The sequence below is a fragment of the Spermophilus citellus genome (genome assembly GCF_964194105.1).
Source record: "Spermophilus citellus genome assembly, chromosome: 15".
Lineage (NCBI taxonomy): Eukaryota > Metazoa > Chordata > Mammalia > Rodentia > Sciuridae > Spermophilus > Spermophilus citellus.
In genome coordinates this window covers 78531750-78552039 of record NC_138195.1, presented here as the reverse complement: position 1 = coordinate 78552039, position 20290 = coordinate 78531750, and the positions used below count along the sequence as shown (strand labels likewise).

The 20290-nt window shown below is 36.8% G+C and overlaps 1 protein-coding gene across 4 annotated transcripts in view; it reads right to left on the bottom strand.

Annotated features, from left to right (window-relative positions):
* MXI1 (MAX interactor 1, dimerization protein) overlaps positions 1-20290 on the bottom strand; it is a 73864-nt gene that overhangs the window by 37916 nt on the left and 15658 nt on the right. For 3 of the 4 annotated variants that reach the window (XM_081267085.1, XM_081267086.1, XM_081267088.1), the window contains exon 2: positions 17931-18063. In XM_081267085.1, coding sequence (XP_081123211.1) covers positions 17931-18063 — 133 coding nt within the window. Of the gene's footprint in view, positions 1-17930; positions 18064-18906; positions 19212-20290 lie in introns of those variants that run through there. The other variant, XM_081267087.1, reaches the window with a different exon arrangement.

The following is a 20290-nucleotide window of genomic DNA, read 5'->3' as shown; positions in this document are numbered from 1 at the left end:
CATTCCAGGCATGTGGTCTACCAGTAAGCCACAAAAAATCCTTTTTTTTTTTTTTGGCACCTGAGATTGAACTCAGGGGCATTCGACTACTGAGCCACATCCCCAGCCCTATTTTATACATTAATTTAGAGACAGGATCTCACTGAGTTGCTTAGTACCTTGCTTTTGCTGAGACTAGTAATCCTCCTGCCTCAGCCTCCAGAGCCTCTGAGATTACAGGCATGCACCACCGTGCCCAGCTCACAAAAATTCTTAACAAAATATTAGTAAATCAAACAACATCATTCGGGAAGTATCATTGTTTACAGTCTGGTTTTATGCCTAGGTCCTGAGATACAGCTTCTAAAACCTTAGAATTCTGTGAATAGCAGTGTCTTCATCATTCATGATGGGCTCCTGTACTATAACTGAGTTCATGTTTAGTTATGGTGAAAAGACCAATAATGTGATTAAAGAGCTGAGACTTTGAATAATTAATATCACCTCAATATCCAGGGTAAGGAGAAGTGCTAGGAATTGAGTTCAATCACATAACCAATGATTCAATCAATGATGCCTACATAACAGTACCCCAATAAAAATCTGGAAAGTGAGGGTTGGGTACACATCCTAGTTAGTGGACGTGTCCACACACCAAGAAGGCAATACATTCACCCTGATTTTATTAGGAGGGGGCAAAGAAGCTTTGGGTCCAGAACTCTCCCATATGTAATTCTTTGTGTCTCTTCAATTGGTTGGCCCCAATTTATATCACTTATAATAAACCTTGCAATTAAAGTATAATGCCTTTCTGAGTTCTATGAATAGTCTTAGCAAATTATCAAGCCTAAGAGGGGTGTGGGAATTCCTGAACCTGTCATCAGAAGTGAGAATAGGGGGCTGGGGTTATGGCTCAGCAGTAAAGTGCTCACCTTGCACGTGCAAGGCCCTGGGTTCAATCCTCAGCACCACATAAAAATAAATAAATAAATAAATAAGTTTTTGTGTGCAACTACAAAAAAATATTTTAAAAATTAAAAAAAAAAAGAAGTGAGAATGGCTTGGGAACTCTTAAACTACTTCTGCCCTCTATAAGGGCAGACATTTTGTAGACTGTGCCCTTAAACTAGGGAAATCTGTGCTAATTCTGGGTGGTTAGTTATCAATGCTACTCTGGTATGAAATATAATATGATGAAGAAGGGCTTACTCCAAGAACACAAGGTTGATTCAAGACTTAAAAATCATGCAATTATTTCCACATTAACAGGGGAAGGGGGGAAGAAAAATCATAATATCGAGATAATAAGAGAAAAGCATTCGAAAAAAATTCAGCATCTATTCATGATTTTTAAAAAGTTAATAAGAGGGGCTGGGGTTGTGGCTCAGTGGTAGAGTGTTTGCCTAGCATATGTGAGGCACTGGGTTCGATTCTCAGCACCATATATATACAAATAAATGAATAAACGTCCATCAATAACTAATAAAAATTTTTTTAAAAGTTAATAAGGAACTTTCTCAGTTTACAAGGCATCTATAAAAAAACAAAACCTACAGATATTATACTGAATGGTAAAAGAATGCATTTTTTCCAAGATTGGGAACAAGACAAGGCTGTTCACTTACAACTTCTATTCAGCACTGTACTAGAGGTTCCAGAACATGAAATAAGAACATCATACACAATGAAAAAGAGAAAATAAAAATGTATCACAAACAATGTTATTATCTATTTAAGAAGCTAGGGGTGTACCTTAGTGGTAAAGTACATGCTTAGAATGTGTATGGGCCTGGGTTCAATCTCGATCACCCCTCCTTCCCAAAGAGAACATTATTATTTAGGAAATCCAAGGAATATATAATTTACTAGAACATACAAGTTTGCAAGGTCAGTATGCCAAATTCAATTGCCATTTACAACAGCATCAAAAAATACTTAAGGATATAGAAGAAGAAAAAGAAGGCCAAATTTTCATCATGTTGGTTTAGAAACTGACTTCCTTAACAAGACTCCTAAATCCTAAAGCACAAGAAAACCAAGAATCAAAAATTGGGGGCTGGGGCTATAGCTCAGTGGTAGAATGCTTGCCTTGCAGGTGTGAGGCCCTGGGTTCAATCCTCAGCACCACCTAAAAATAAACAAACAAATAAAGATACTGTGTCCATCTAAAATTTAAAAAATACTTAAAAAAAGAAGAAGAAGAAGAAGAAGAAGAAGAGGAGGAGGAGGAGGGATGGATTGACACTAAAAAGCTTCTTCTCAGCAAAGGAAAACAATACTTGATGAGAAAGCCTACAGAATGGGAAAAAATGTCTAGGATACATAAAGAACTCAAGTCAGGTACAGTGGCGCATGGCTGTAATCTCAGCAGCTCAGGAGTCTGAGGCAGGAGGATCACAAGTTCAAAGTCAGCCTCAGCAAGGGCAAGGTGCTAAGCAATTCAGTGAGACTCTGAAACTAAATAAAATATAAAAAATGGTTGGGAATGTTGCGCAGTGATCAATGCTCTTCAGTTTGATCCCCGGTACAAAAAAAAAAAAAAAGAAAAAAAGAAACACCCAATCAATAAATGGGCTAAGGAATTAAATAGACACTTCACAGAAGAAGAAATATAATTGATCAACAAACATATGAAAAAATGTTTATCATCTCTAGCAATTGCAGAAATGCAAATCAAAACTAAGATTTCATCTCACTCCAGTTAGAATGGCAATTGTCAAGAACACAAGCAATAATAAGTGTTGGCGAGGATGTAGGGAAAAAGGTATACTCATACGTTGCTGGTGAGACTGCAAATTGGTGCAGCCATCTGGAAAGCAATATGAAGATTCCTCAGAAAACTTGGAATGGAACCACCATTTGACCTAGCTATCCACTCCTTGTTCTATACCAAAAGGACTTAAAATCTGCATACTACAGTGACGCAGCCTCATCTATTTACAAGCAGCTCAATTCACAATAGCTAAACCATGGAACCAAACTAGATGCCCTTCAACAGATGAATGGATAAAAAAAGGTGGTACATATACACAATGTAATATTTCTCAACCTTAAAAGAGAAAATTTATGGCATTTGCTGATAAATGGATGGAACCAGAAAATATCATGCTAAGTGAAATAAGTCAATCCCAAAAAAACCAAAGGCAGAATGTTCTCTTTGATAATGGATGCTGGTCCATAGTGGGGAAGGGCAGGTAGGGAAGAATAAAAGAACTTTGGTTTGCGAAGAGGGGAGTGTGGGGAGGGATGGGGCTGTGGGGATGGGAAGGACGGTACAATGAGACAGACATTATTACCCTATATACATATAAGGTTACACTACTGGGGTGACTTTGCATCATGTACAGTCAGAGGAATAAGAAATTATGCTCCATTTGTATACAATGTCAAAATGCATTCTACTGTAAAAAATAAATAAATTAGAATTTTTTTTTTTAAATCAAGTACTGCTACCCGTCACAACATGGATGAACCTTGATAACATGCTCAGTGGAAGAAGTCTGCCATAAAGGACCATATATTATGTTTCCATTTATGTGAAATTCTATAATAGGCAAATCTATAGAAACAGAATTGGTGTCTGTTCAGTGCTGACACAGAGAAGAATTTGGAGAGTGACAGTCAATGAGCACAGGATTTCTTTTGAGGTAGTGAAAATGTTCTAAAATTGATTGTGCTGATTGTTAGAAAACTCTCTAAATACACTAAAATTCATTAACAGTTAATAAAAAATACTTATGGATAAATTTAACAAAGTATATGCATGACCTTAACTTTGAATAACTATATTGAAATAATTTTACAACACCTAAATAACCGAATAAATGGAGACATACCATGTTCATGAAATAAAAGATTCAATATTACTAAGATAAGCCAAGTCTCCCCAAATCAATCTACAAATTCAATTCAATCCAAATCAAAAATTTTTAAAAATATTTTTTAGTTGTTGATGGACTTTTATTTTTATTTATTTGTATGTGGTGCTGAGAATCGAACCCTGTGCCTCACGCATGCTAGGCAAGCACGCTACTACTGAGCCACAGCCCCAGCCCCCAAATCAAAATTCGAGTAGTCTTTGTCATAGAAATTGACAAGCTAATTCTAAATTTATGTAAAAATGTAAATAACCTAGAACAGCTAAGAGTATTTATAGAAATAAGCTCAAAAACATCCACTACCTTATCTCATGACTTATTTAGAAAAACCATAGTAATTAAAACTATAATATTGGATTAGAATAAATATTTAGACCAAAGAAACAAAGTAGAGAATCCAGAAATAGACTGACACATATGTGATCAACTGGTTTTTCACAAAGGCACCAAGGCAATTTAATATAGAAGTTTAGCCTTTTTAACAAATGGTACTAGAACAACTAGATGATCACTTTCCAAAAATGAACTTCAACCCTACCTCACACTTTTTATAAAAATTAACTATTGCGTGTTTCATGAAGTCCTGGGTTCCATCCCCAGCAAACATACACACACGTATGCACACTCACAAACCCCTCTAAATTTCAGATCTAAGTGTAAAACCTCCTACTATAAAACTACTAGAAGAAAATGTAAGAGAAAATTTTTGTAATCCTGTATTATTGTATTTCAGAAGCATGAACCATAAAAGAAACATGACAAACTGACTTCATCATAACAAACACTTTCATCCTTCAAAAGACAGTTACGACAAAAAAAAAAAAAATCCACCAAGTATGGAAACTATTTGCAAAACACATAATAATAAACTCTTATGTCCAGAATTCACAAAGAAATCTTACAATTCAGTAACAATTCAAACAAAAAAGAAAAATAGACAAAATATTTGAAAAGACACTTCACCAAAAACAAAAAATATACTAATGTCCAATAAGAACATTAAAAAAAAAAAAAAAGCGCTGGAGTTGTGGCTCAGTGGTAATGCACTTGTCTAGCAAGTGTGAGGCCTTGGGTTCGATCCTCAGCACCACATAAAAACAAATAAATAAAGGTACTGTGTCCAACTACAATTAAAAATAAATAAATATTTTTTAAAAAAAGATGTTCAAGATCATTAGTCATAAGGAAAATACAAGTGAAAACACAATTACTATGATCTAAAACCTAAAATTAAAATTATAAAGACTGACAATAGGGCTGAGGATGTGGCTCAAGCGGTAGCGCGCTCGCCTGGCACGCGTGCAGCCCGGGTTCGATCCTCAGCACCACATACAAATAAAGATGTTGTGTCCGCCAAAAACTAAAAAAATAAATAAATAAATAAATATTTAAAAAATTCTCTCTCTCTCTTAAAAAAAAAAGATTGACAATACCACATGTTATCCAAGATGTGGAGCTAGCTACCTTGAAGTCTCACTACTACTAAGAACTTAAATGGTAGAAGACACTTGGAAGATAGGAAGTTTCTTTATAAAATTAAATATATGCTTACTATGATTCAACAATTCCTCTTGGGTATTTACCTAAGAGAAGTAAAAAAGACCTGTTCATAAAGGTTCATAAGATCTTATAGGTAAAAGCAAAGAGCAACCTAAATGTCCATAAGTTGATGAACAAATAAACAAATTGTGGTTAAGTCCATATGATGGAATATTTCTCAATAAAAAGGACTGAACTATGAATACACATACAACATAAATGAATCTCAAAAGACATAACGCTAAATGAAAGAAGTCAGACACATAAAAGTATATACAATGTAATATGGTTACAGTTACATAAAATTCTAGAAATGGTAAAGCTGTACTAACAGAGAAGAGATCAGAAGTTTCCAGAGAACAAAGCTGGAGAAAGAAGAGCATAAAGGGTCATGAGGTAATGTTTGGGAGTGATGAAAATGGTCTACCTCATAAATGTGTAGACAACTGAATGACTATATACATAAGTTATGTCCCTGAATTGTAAAACAAATGGAATTCTGTTTTGTGGAAATTATATCTCAATAAAGCTTTCTTTTTTCAACTAATAAACTTCACCATGAAACCGAGATAACAATGTACCACTAAGTACTCAGGGATTAGAATAAATTTTCAATTCCTTAATGAGTAGCACACTACTAACATAAATTACTAAAACATTCATAACTTAAAAACAATTCAGGGCTGGGGTTGTGGCTCAGCGGTAGAGTGCTTGCCTAGCACATGCAAGGCCCTGGGTTCGATCCCCAGCACCACATAAAAATAAATAAAATATAGGTATTGTGTCCAACTACAACTAAAAAGTAAATATTTAAAAAATAAAAATAAAAACAATTATTTGGGTAATTTTTGCTCTCATGTACTTTTTAAATTTTTTTTATTTCTGGCATATGATTAATTTGCTACTAGTCAAGAGTATAAAGTACAACCTCATCATCTACATCAGGAATTTCATAGATAGCATGCAAGATAACATTCTTATTTAGAAATATAAGGGCAAATGAAGAAGAAATTACTAAATTATTAGAAGTGGTAGCCTATATAGGAAGTAGAAATTGTATGGAAGATATGGGGCAGTTATTTTTCTTTATAAGGTATTTTGTATTAGTTGATTTTTTAGACTATATGCATATGTTAAAAACAGATTAAAAATAATCAGTTTACCTTCTATTCTTTATGAAGAAACATACAGGGGGGACTGGGGGTGGGGCTCAGCGGTAGCACACTTGCCTCTCATGTGTGAGGCACTGGATTTGATTCTCAGCACCCCATATAAATACATAAATAAAATGAACGCCTATCAACAACTAAAAAAAAAAAAAAAAGAAAGAAAGAAAGAAACATACAGAGCTGGGGTTGTCGCTGAGAGGAAGAGTGCTTGCATAGCATGTGTGAGGCACTGGGTTCAATCCTCACCATCAATCAAAATAAAATAAATGTATTGTGTCCACCTACAACTAAAAAATGTTAAAAAAAAAAAGAAACATAGGTACTATTGTTATACATTACTTGTGAAACAATCACTTTTAGGTAAGAAAAATATTGGAAACTACAGAAATTTTAAGATTAAAATGACTGCTCCTTTTTTTTTTTTTTTGAGAAACTACAAAGCCTTTAAAAATAGGGAAAATATCAATGATGTTCTAATCATCTGATTTCCAAATGGTAATTCAATAAGAATCAAGCATGAAATATACATTCAGTAAATACTTGTTGAGAACAAAATGAACAGCAGCATAATTAACAGCATCACCCATAAATATAAAGCCTATTTCTTAAAGTTGATATTAAATTTTATTGTTAACGTACTCCACTACTCTTATCAACCAATTACGCCACACAAAAAAGTGATCCTGCAAGGAAGGTAAGAGAGGTTCACAAGACAGCTAAAATCTCCTTGATCCTGGAGCTGTTAGGAAGTGGAGATACCATCTTTCAACTGGCAACACTCTCTACTCCTCACCCCTTACTGGTTTAAGTTTTAAAGAAATTACTGCTTAATATTCATTCATTCAGGGCTGGGGATGTGGCTCAAGCGGTAGCGCGCTCGCCTGGCATGCGTGCGGCCAGGGTTCAGTCCTCAGCACCACATACAAACAAAGATGCTGTGTCCGCCGAAAACTAAAAAAGTAAATATTAAAATTCTCTCTCTTTCTCTTAAAAAAAAAAAAATTCATTCATTCATTCCATTAGTACCTCTTATCATCTGTCATGTGTTCCAAGACTCTCCTTACTGCAATAAATAAGAACAATCTTAAAAAAAAAAAAAAACAGCTTTACTGATGTATAACTGACATGCTACAAATTTCACCCACTTTCAGTGTAGAGTTCAATGGCTTTAGTAAATTTGTAACATTGTGGAACCTTTACTAAAATTCAGTTTTAGAACACTTCTGTCACTCCAAATGTCCACTTGAAGTTAATCTCTACTCCCACCCTCAGACTACCACTGATCCGCTTTCTGTCTCTATATTTTGTCTTTTCTATAGATTTCTTATAATGGGATCAGACAAGATATAATATTATTTATTTGATTTCAGTCTTTCCATATGTTTTGTGGCTCATTCATTTTGCTGTATATAAGAGTAGTTTGTTTCTTTTTGTTGCTGAACAGTATTCCATTGTATGAATACATCACATTTTGTTTGTTTCTTTTTCTTTTTTTTTCTTTTTTTGGTGGTACTAGGGATTGAACCCAGGGCTTTGTGAATGCTAAACAAGCATCTACCAACTGAGCTATAGTCCCAGCCCCTCCATATTTTGTTTATCCATTAATCAGGTGGTAGACATTTAAACGGCTTCCAGTTTGGGGTGTCTATGAACACTGCTTTGATCACTTATATGTGTCTTTGTGTGGACATGTAGAGTAGGAGATCTTCATCTTCAAGGATTGTGCCTTACACTTGTTATACTTTATGACATTAATACCCAAGTTACCTTTCACTTATAAAAATGGCCAACAGTATGAGCCACATACTCGTACTTAATAAATTGACATTTATCAAAAAATTAAGAGAAACATGGTACTCTGCTCGCTCTGATAATATGGACCTCAGTTTCAAATTTTTTTTTTTAAACTAACTTTAAAGCTGGGGTTGTAGCTCAGTGATAGAGCACTCACCTACCATGAGTGAGGCACTGGGTTCGATCCTCAGCACCACCTAAAAATAAAAAACTAAGGTATTGTGTCCACCTACAACTTATGTGTGTGTGTGTATATATATGTGCATATGTGTATGCATATATACATGTACATATATATACATGTATATATAACTTTATCTTCAATGAGTATTCCTGCTACAAATAAAATGACAATAAGAATAAAGATATTCAGTTTCATACAAAGCAATCAATTGAGCCTGCTTCTCTAAAAGTCTTCTCAGATACCAATTTTTCATCAAAAAATAACTTCAGATCTCTGATCTTGCTCAAAGTAGTCAATGATTCATTTATTCAGTATTTACTAACTACCTATATTAATACAGATACTCTAAAATTACAGTGCCTCACCTCACTGAGCTCAATTTCTTTCTCTTTTGCAAATACATAAAGCAAAACATTACATAACAGACAAAATGACACCATATTTTTACATGGCTAAATAACTATATGACCATTAACTTATATCCATTTATATTTATATACAAAATTTTGTTCCTTAAAATAAAATACTAGAGTATGATAATGATAAATTCTATAAAAATATTGGACTTTGAGCTTTTAGTAACTGTAACCCCAAATCAACAATGATTCTATAGAAAAATTAAATCAATTGCTTCTTTTGACTTATTATACTATTTCCAGGGAAATAATCTGTCTTACAAAAGACAATTTACTGGATAATAACATGCAGGTGTTAAAGTGATATCAAGTATACCAAATGGTTTAGCAGAGCCATGCCCAGAATTCTAAACTTTAAATTAGTGAACACAAGTGCATTAACTGTTACCAAAAAAAATACGAAAACCAATTCTAGTACACTCAGCACTGATGTTCAATTTTTGTGGGGTCTGAAGATCATTGAGGTCTATTATCCATCTAGAAGATATATCCTACCACAAGAGATGATGGTGGTGTCAAAATCAAACACCTGAAAACTCACATTTTTTCTTAATACCAAGACAAACTTACTCTCTCTTTTATTTATAAAAGGAAAAGTTCTTGGGGCTGGGGTTGTGGCTCAGCGGTAGCGCGCTAGCCTAGTACATGTGAGGTGCTGGGTTCAATCCTCAGCACATAAAAATAAATAAATAAAGGTACTGTGTCCAACTACAACTAAAAAAAACCAAACCTGTGTGTGTGTGTGTATATATATATACACATATAAAAGAAAAAGCTCTTTACAATTTCTCAAAAGAGAATCCTAAATTGTCCATCTCAATAATCAAAATCAGAATAAAGAAAAATCAGTTGCTCTATCAAAATGAATTACTCAATGAAGACTAAAATTGTGTTTTTCTATATAAAATTGTGTTCTTTAGAAATGCCCATTTCAAAGTTCTGGTCACTTAGCCTCCCAAAATAGTGTCCTCCAGGGCTGGGGGTTAAGTTCAAAGGTAGAGCACTTGTCAAACATGTGTGAGGCCCTGGGTTCGATCCTCAACATTACAAAGAAAAAGTAATCAAAATTACTTCCCATAATAAACAAAGGCAAGGAAATAAGCACCACATAGAAATCCTTTTATCCAATGTCATAAAACTAAATAAAAAGAACTCCCCTGAAATGTATGCAGTAACATTAACAAAATCATGTACTAATACAAATATTTCTTATGAGAAATTAGTTTTCCTTACCTAAAACAGAAGGAACTTTGAATAAGTATCATAACTCTACATTTCCCTAAATATGTTTTGAAGTTAATCAATGGACAAGTACAGATTACAAATCCATAGCATTCCTGTAATACATTAGAATCTTTTTTATATAAATTTAAACAACTTACACTCTGTACTTTGCATCTGACACAAATAAAAATGGCTGTTTACAACATCTTACTGCCTTGTATATTTACCGTTTTATATATGTATATGGTATCTTTCTAAACACAATAGTTCCTCTATGGTAGGAAAGCATATAAGGCAACAGTTTTACAAAAGTTCAATGAATTTGGCTGCTAATTACCTTCATGAGAGCAGTTTCAATAGCTAGTGAACTTCAAAGAGTTAAAAAAAAGATTGAACACTGGTAGGAAGGCATTAAAAACAACAAGCACAGACCACACATTTAAAAAATTTGGCAGAGCACAAACACATAAAATCTCAGGTTACAGTCACTGAGTCTTAACTTTTAAGTAAATTATTACCAAAAAATGTTTTCAGAGAAGTTCCAGGGCTTTATCTCATCTTCTAGTTCTACCTGTGGAAGTAACTGGACAAAAGACCAGTTTCCTCAGTGGAGGGAAAATAATTGTACTTTTACACCTCAGAATTTCAGATTTCCAAATGAGATGATTATATTAAAGGTCTTTAAATATTAGTGATATAATAAATGTAAGATATTATTATTATTATTATTGCACATGGAACCTACCTTTGACCCAACAATTCTAAATCATATTTATACTACAGATACACATGAACAAAAGCCAATGTATATGTACAACAGTGTTCAGAGAAGCCTTGTTTGGAGTGACCAAAAAAAGGAACATCTGAAAATAACATCAATGTCATTACCTTTTTGGAAATTCCAGGAAAAAATCTGAAAATAACTTAAATATCATCAATGGATCACTAGCCTAATAAATTATAATACATGAAATAGAGTATCATACAGTAATTTAAGATGATGTCAAAAATATGTAAATATGAACAGAAAAAAATGCTCAGGATAGTAAAAGCAAGATTACAAAATGTTTAATCCCAAGAAGGCTTCCCTTATCCATCAAATTTGATCGAGTCCTCTGCTATCTACTTCATAGTATCTTCTACTTTTCCTATATAAAGCTCATCAAATTTTGAAATACTATATTCGCATGTTTATTTGATAGCATGTTTTCTTCATTAAATGGTATATGTTTCACAAAAATGAGAAATACAGGGGCTGGGATTGTGGCTCAGTGGTAACCGCTCGCCTAGCACGGGCGGGACCCGGGTTTGATCCTCAGCACCACATAAAAATAAAGGTATTGTGTTGTGTCCATCTACACCTAAAAAATAAATATTAAAAAATGAGAAATACAATATATCTATTTAAACTGATAAATATGGAGACATACACAGAGGGAAAAAAAAGTGTATTTTTAAAGTAGGAAACCAATATTTAAAAAAAAAATCGGGGGGGGACACAAATTTTTAAAAACATGCTTAAATCAGTACTATATCAGACTAAAAATAGGATATGAAAATATATTTTGTCAAATCTTATGACCAACCCCTTTAATTTAATACCTAGAAAATTGCTCTCACTGAAAAAAATTACAAAGAATCATGCTATTTCTAAAAGGAGGCAATGCTGTTTCATTTCTAAAGAAATGCAGAAGAGAAAACTTCCTTCAAGTCTGGGCTGGGGCTGTGGCTGTGGCTCAGTGGTAGAGCACTTGTCTAGCATGTGTGAGGCACTGGGTTCGATCCTCAGCACCACGTAAACAAATTAAATAAATAAAATGAAGTTATTGTGTCCATCTAAACTAAAAAAAAAAAAAAAAACTTCTTTCAAGTCAACAGCCTTGCCTGGTTAGAATGATATATATATTATTTAAAATCTAGCTTGCTAGTAAAAATCAACTACCACCCGTGCTTAAGCAAATCGCTTAAACCATTCCTTGGCTACATGTACCTTAATCATAAAATGAGCAATAATATCTTACCTTCATAAAGCAGGGAACTATACCAGATGAAATCCTGAATTCCCTATGATTTGTGATTTTCTATGTCATATATTCTATATCTTGACAAAAAGCCCTCTCAATCAAATAGAAAGAAAAGCAGCTGTCCTACTGATTTACAGGGCATGATCATTAAGTCTCCTTCAAACAATACCCTGTAGAAGGATACATTCATAAGAAACCCAACAACAGCCAACTTATGCTTCAATGAAGCATTTAATGGAAAGCCTCAGTTAGCTTAGTGTGAGACATATAAATAATTCTTGAGAATTTTTCACTGAACCCAGTTTTGAGGAAGACATAAAACACATCTCAAAAGGTGTGTTCGTCACTCGTCACATAGAAAATAGTGAAAAATACTAACATTACTAAGAATTTAATTTCTACTACTGCTCTCCATTTTTGCCCTAAAACTTTATGAGTTCCCTATTGGACAAGAACGCAGAAACTATGTTTTGTTTTGTTTTTAATATTTTTATTTTATTTGTTTATTTTTATGGTGTTGAGGATGGAACCCTGTGCCTCACACATGCTAGATGAGTGCTCTACCACTGAGCTATAGCCCCAGCCCAGAAAATATGTTTTTAATATAGAAAACTTGAAAACCAGAATAGAAGTTTCACATAAATTAGTCCTTATTCAATTCTTCTATGAAAAAAATAGGTACATATTTAAGGATTAAAACAGAAGATAAAAGATCATGAATTACTTCTACTGGAAAAAATCCTCCATAACTATTCTAGAAAAAGAATTCACCACCTCTCCTTGCCAAAATTAAAATAAAATATAAATCCATGAAGATAGCCAAAAAGAATGTAATGCTAAAACTATAACAATACAATCCTTTTAAATAAGACAAAAAGATTTCTTTATTCTTTAGTTTAAGAAAAATTAAACCAAAGCATTATAAGCAACAGGAAAGGTGTGTGTTTGTTTAATGCCTTGGTCTTAGTAGGTGGAACTGCTGACATTGTGAGATTCTTCAGTATCCACAGGACTCTAAAGAGAAAAAAATTACCCATCAACTGAAATCCAAACATAAACTGGTTACAACTTTCTAGGTCTCCTCAAAACAATGCAATTATTATGGATGTGTCACAGGGTCATAACAATATTTATTCCAAGTATCCCCTTACAAATGCACTATTTTCCAAATGTCCCAGGTATTGCAATTTTACAGTCAGTTTTCCTACTTCCATGAAACAGAAATTTTAAAGAAATTTCCATTTAGGCTAAGGAGAAATAACTCTTTGAGTGTTTCATTTTAATATATTAGCTCTCTTTCATAGGCCCCATGCCGATATTGACAGACTTCTGGTTCTTTTGATATCACTTTATTCTGATAACATAGTATGGCAGTTAATGTTCTTTAAAGGAAGTGCAGCTTTCTGTAGTCTATAGTTTTTAAAATACACAGTTAAAAGAACTGGCAATTTGGAGATATTTATTCTTCAAATACTGTAGATTGTTTTTATTTCCAAGTGTATTAACATCTCTTAGAACACAAAATAAAATCAAAAAGCCTGCCAAAGCAGGGGTTTCATTTTCTTCCATCAGTTCTCCCCCAAATCTAATATGGTACTCAGCAAGAAACAAACAAAAACTCAAGTTTTCATTTGAGACAGCCTAACTGGGGTTGAAAAATCTTTCATTCTTCAGAAAACACCTACTGTGTACAAAACACTATATGACAGGTAGTAAAGATAAATGTTTAAACAGAAGAGACTCAATCCCTGTCCCCTTGGAGTTTTTAGTCCAACAAATGGACCACAAATTTACAAAATATTCAGATAACTATACTTCTACAAATGTGATGAACACTATGAAGAAAAAGTAGGAGTGCCATGAAGTATATAAAGACTCGATCTACCTTGTGAAGCGAGGAATGGCTTTCCTGAGGAAGTCATGCTTGCACTGAAGGAAGAGTATTATTAGATAGAGATAACTTGGCAAAGATCAAGAAAAAATTATTGTCAGCAGGGAACAAGAGTACATGCAAAGACCTTGAGGTAAAAGGAAACGTGATGTTAAAGGCACTGAAAGAAAGCCAACTGATAGAATTCATGAGAATATTGTTATAAGGATACCAAGGAGGAGGTTACTGCAGTTGAGAGAGATAATAGCTGAAATTAGGATAGCAATGAAGTTAAGAGAACAGAAGCCAGATTCAAGAGATATTTAGATATATCAGGGCTAGTGTTTTAAAGATGATAGATCTCAATTTCAGCTATGAGACAAAATCTAAGTTTTGATGTTCCCCAATGAGCCAGATAGTTATTGCAGAGAGATTCTCTAGAGGCAGTCACATCTTACAAAGTTGATTATAGGAAGAGTACCAGAAAGCTATTACCAGGATTACAGTGAAATCAAACATGTATTTAAAAATAATTATATATTATAGGTCTCACCTCCCAATTGTCAGTTAGATAAAGATTACTAGGATATGCAAGGTTCACATTGGTAACATCACAATATATCATTTATTTTCTCTCCTTTGTGCTTCATGAAAAGAAGATTTCAAGATTTAGGGGGAAGGAGGCTTAAAATTTTATATTATGAGTCAACTAATTCTCAGCATAAATCTATAAAATAACATTTTGTCTTAGGAATATCATAGTATACTTGAGAACATTAGGCAAAAGAAGTCAGCCACCACTTACTATATCTTAAAAGATACTACACTGTCAAAGAAACAAATGTTGGGGTTTTTTATTTGTTTTGAGCTCTGGGGATTGAACCCATGAGTTCTTTATCACTGAGCTACATCCCAGTTCCTTTTTTTTTTTTTTTCCTTCAATTTTGAGACAGGATCTCTCTTGCTAAGTTGCTTAGGGCCTTGCTAAATTGCTGAGGCTGGTCTAGAACTTGTGATCCTCCTGCCTCAGCCTCCACAGTCACTGGGTTACAGGTATGAATCATCATGCCTGGCACAAATATTGTTTTATGACATAAGTTACCTATGTTTAAGATGTATAGTAAGAGTAGCCACTTCTACACAAGTAGCTTTTTAATCTGGAAAAAAAATATAATACATACACTTATCATTCCTTTCTTTGTTTCAGATAATAAACACATTTCTACAAGTCATCTGTTTTATGTAACCAGTATAAAAAAATTTTCTATTAAATCCAATAATAAGCTTAGTTACAAAAGGACTATTTCCTACATACCCCAGTACTGGAATTTTGTAGTTAGTTTCCCTACTTCCATGGACAAGATATTTTAAATAAACAGCTTAGGAAAACAATGTCTAGTGTTTCACTTTAACATACTAGTTCTCTTTCATATGCCTCAGCCTAAACCACACACATGATGGACCTACCTTAAAAAAATACATTTTAAAATCTTTCTTTTTCTTGCTACTTGAAATTCCCATAAAAAATTACCCCCCTTTAGTCCTAATCCTAAGTGGTCCAATGCATATGTATTCTCCCTTGGATACTACCCCACTAATATAGCATGCTTGTAATTTTACAAACTTTCTAACACACCGTGCTAAAAGACAGTATTTAATACTGTAGTACTGAACAGGAATACTAGCATGAAAGAAAACACCCCTTAGTCAAAATTCTAAACTGAGCACATACAAGAAAACTAAATTACACTTTCCTATTAGTGACCTATAATATAATTAATAAAATCCAGAAATGTCTTATTTATGCTCCTGAAATCCTTGAATTGATAGTAAAAATGACATATCTGCACTGACAGGAAGATATACTGAATATACACTAATAAACTAACTAATCTCTAAACTATCAATAAATCAGTCACAGAACTTCAGGGGAAAAGAGGACCTTGGTGAGTATCTAACACTCTCATTTTACAGATAAAAACTGTAAGGGACAGAGGAGAAATGTAATGAGATCATATATACATGATTTCTGAATAAAACTTAATACATACAGCATGAGAGAACTCAGGTCTGGTTTCCCATATGGTACTTTTCCTAAATTTTCAAATTTAAAAAACTTTTTTTGTTCTAATCTACGTATGAATTGAAGCATACATAATTCCTGAATAGGGTTTAATTCCTGATAGTTTAAGGGCAAACAAATTTATATTTTTAAGTGCTATATATCATACTACATAGTTTCACTTCATACACACTATATGACACCAAATTCTCTAGACTCACAAATTAAAATATTAAACTAAGGGATATTTTTTTAATTAAAAAATAAGTTTAAAAAATGCAGAACAGTCTTAAGAAGTCAAAAAGGAAATATGCAACTCTAAAGGCTAGTCAAAGGGAGAAAAATCCTAGTTTTGCCTCAGTGGTATCTGAAAAGTAGAGTGGGAAGATCTAACCTCATGTTCTGTTATCTAGGACCCTCAGGTTTTTCCGCATCAAGATCTCCTACTGCTCCCTCTTCAACCTCCCTCCCCAAATAACTACCCAACCACCTGGATGGAGTTTCCCAAAGCCTCAGGGAAGCTTCATTACTCACAATTCACTCTGCTCCATCCCCCAAAATGAATCATTCTCTATGTTCTCTGTGTTTAAGAAATCAGAAATAGAGGTCTCATTTAACTTCCTTTTATGGATGGAAAAGGTGGCAAATGTTTTAAGAAATGACTTTTGAAACAGAGCACAGTGGTACACACCTGTAATCCCAGCAACTGAGGAGGCTGAGGCAGGAGTATATAAAGGAGTATAAGAAGCCCCTAAGTTGCAGACCCAGAAATTTAGGGAGACCTTGTCTCAAAATAAAAAAAATAAAAAGGGCTTAGGATATAGCTCAGTTGTGAAGTGCCCCTGGGTTCAATCCCCCAGTACCAAAAAAAATAAATAAATAAAGGACTTTTGAAAACTTCCAGGAGATTAAGCCTTGGGAGTCACTGGCTTCCCAGAAAAATATAAAGAGACAGTCAGACAGTACCAAAAATTTTCAGAAACTGAAGTCAACTAAGTCTGAGTACCTCTAAGACAAGCATATCCTGAAAAATCTATCTACTTTAAGAGTAACCATCTTTTGGGCTGGGGATGTGGCTCAAGCGGTAGCGCGCTCGCCTGGCATGCGTGCGGCCCGGGTTCAATCCTCAGCACCACATACAAACAAAGATGTTGTGTCCGCCAAATACTAAAAAAATAAATATCAAAATTCTCTCTCTCTCTCTAAAAAAAAAAAAAGTAACCATCTTTTATATCTTAGTAGTAGAGCTCCAATACCAATCCAATCTTCTAATAATGTAAAACTTCCACAGCATGTCTTTCCCCTCTGCCTTGAACAACAAACAGACCATGCCCACTAACTTCCTATTCCAACTAAATATTTTTAATCCTTTAACAATGCTCTTGATTCTGCTTTATATCTTGCGAGAGCTGTTTCTGATTTTTAAAAACTCTTCTTGGATCATCTTAAACTTGGAAAGAAAAATGAAAGCTGGACCAAGATTACATTTGGCATGTGGCTACAGGCATGGACACATGCCGCCAAGTCTGTGGACTTGCTGTCAGCACAGTCAAGAGACCTCTCATCTGAACAGTCCCAGCAAGAACTTTTTGTCTTTCTATATTCTATTCCTTCTCTTCAACAGAAAGCCAGGCTATGATTCCTAGACCTTATTATTTTAAAAGTGCCAAATCCCCAGGGTAGTGGTAAAGAAACCCATTTTGTATTGCTCCGGAAGTGGCATTAGAGGAAAAACACAGGTCAGTAGGACAGGGACTCTAGATTTGTGTTCCCTCCCTCCTAGACTGCTACCTGTTGGCAGTGCTGGTGGTGCTGCTCCCGCTGCTGTGTTTCTGTGCCCGGCTCAACCTCCGTGGGGGCTTTGAATGCTGTAGCCGGGGGTTCGGCATGGAGGGGAATGATGAGGCGTAGCCATGTTCACACTCTAAAGAGAGCAAGAAAAAGAGACTTCAAAATAGACATCCCTAGATGAACACATCCAGGGTCCCTGCAGCCACAGGCTTTGGAGAGCGGCAAGAGGCAAAGGGTTCCCTTATCTGTTCAGAAGACAACCGCGCTGGCCAGGACAGGGTTCCCGAGCCCCTCCAACCCAGTCCCGCCGCCTCCCACCTCCTCTCAGAAAGCGCCCCCTGAATAAACACCCGTATATCCCAGACCCGTTACCTGCCACCCCACGACGTCCCCTCAGAATTCCCCATTAACTCTTCATGTCCCAGGATGTCCTCCTCCACATACCTCAACGACCGAGTCCCTGGGGCCTCCTCCCTCCCGACGCCAAGCTTCCCGCTCCCGGTTTCGGCGTCGCCTCCCACCCCGCACGGCCCAGTCTCGACGCGCGACGCCCTTTCCCAGTGCGGTCGCCGAGCCCCCGAACCCCCGCCCCGCCCCAAGGCGGTCACGCTCGCTTAGGTCGCCTAGCCAGCTCGCTGGCCATCGGGATTCTGCCCTCGCGCGCAGGGGGTCCTGCACGCCCCACCCTCCGAGCACAAATGCACGCCCACGCGCGCCACCCCTCTCGAACAGCTGTCTGCCCTCCCACGTGTGCGTCCTCTCACATAACTCGCCCGCACCTCTAGGCACACAAATCACCCCTCGCAGGCGCGCGCACCGCCACTCACGCGCGCCCCCTCACTAAGAGACGCGCGCACCTTGCCTCACGCGCGCGCCGCTCCTCACACACACGCGCGCACCTCCCCTCACCAGCGGCACCTCACGTTCCACGCGGAGTAGAAGCGCACGGGCTCAGACAGCGGTGCCCAGTCGTTACCTCGCTCCCGGCGCTCCAAAAACTCGGCGGCCTCCAGCAGGCGCTGCACGTTGATCATCCGCACCCGCTCCATGGGCACCGCGGGTGGCGACCCGGCTACTCCGCGCTCCCGTCCCTGGCCGACAGGAGGCGCCGCAGGCGGCTACAGCCCCGCGCCGTCCCGGGACATGTGCGGCGGGCGGGCGGGCCAGCCCGGCCGCGGCTCGGCGCGCTCTCCGCCGCCCCCGCCGCCTCCGCCGAGCCCGCCGCGCCCGCCGCGCAGCCTGCAGCCCGCGCGCGGTTTGTTTACCTCTCCGCGCGAGCACGGGGGAGGGGCGGGAGCAGCGCTCTGGCCCGCCTCCTCCCGCCCCTTCCTCTGTCCCCCGGGAAATGTAGTCCCTCCCAGCCCACTGCACACTGGGAGTCGTAGTTCGCATGCCGCCTCATAGCGCCTGCGCCCTGCGGAATTCCGCGATGGCCGCTGGGAGATGTAGTGTCCTGTGTTTCCTTTTCTCCCTCGAGGGTGGAAAGACTAAGAGGTTACCAGGGCTTTACTTCTGAGCGGGAAGGATTTGAGCGTGCTATCTACTCCCAAGGCGGCTCGTTTCTCAGCAACTACCCGCGGGGAGTATAAGGAGTATTTCTTATCCAAAACTGCCGCATTCCAGTCCTCTACTACTACTTTCTCCTGTAACTTCTGTGCCTCGGTTTCTTTATCTACAAAATGAGCAAAGTAATACGTTGCAAGAATAGCACACACAGAAACACTTGGGAAGTCATGATCGCTGTTCAAAAATAAAGGATCATTTCATCAGAACCGGAGAGAGAATTTTTTAACATTATCTTTTCCTCAGTCCTTCACTAGTGCTTTTTAAAACACCAGTAAAATCATTCTGGTGCCGCAAGAGAAGGATATAATTCAGTGGATACGTGATTTGGTGCTGGAGTTACACCAAGTTCAGTTGGATCTGGATTCTGCTACTTAAGCTAGCTGTATGAATTCTGCACGCCTCACTTTCTTCTCTATTTCCCCCCAATAATTTTTTAGTTGTCAATGGACCTTTATTTTACTTATTTATATGCAGTGCTGAGAATCGAACCCAGTGCCTCACACACGCTAGGCAAGCGCTCTACCACTGAGCTACAAACCTAGCCCCTGCTTTTTTTTTTTTTTTTTAAATGTATAAAAGATATAATTCCTCCACTTGTCCATTATGTTGAGGTCCTGCTATATGCCCGACACTGACCCGGACAATGTGTATTGTAGTCACAAAAACAGACATGGACGCTGCTTTCAGCAGCTTTTTAGCAAGCTTGTGGTGAAGATTAAGTGAGATAATTTCAATACTCAGCTCATACTGGGCACTCAAATGGAAGCTATGATGATGACTGTTTCCTCCCAAGC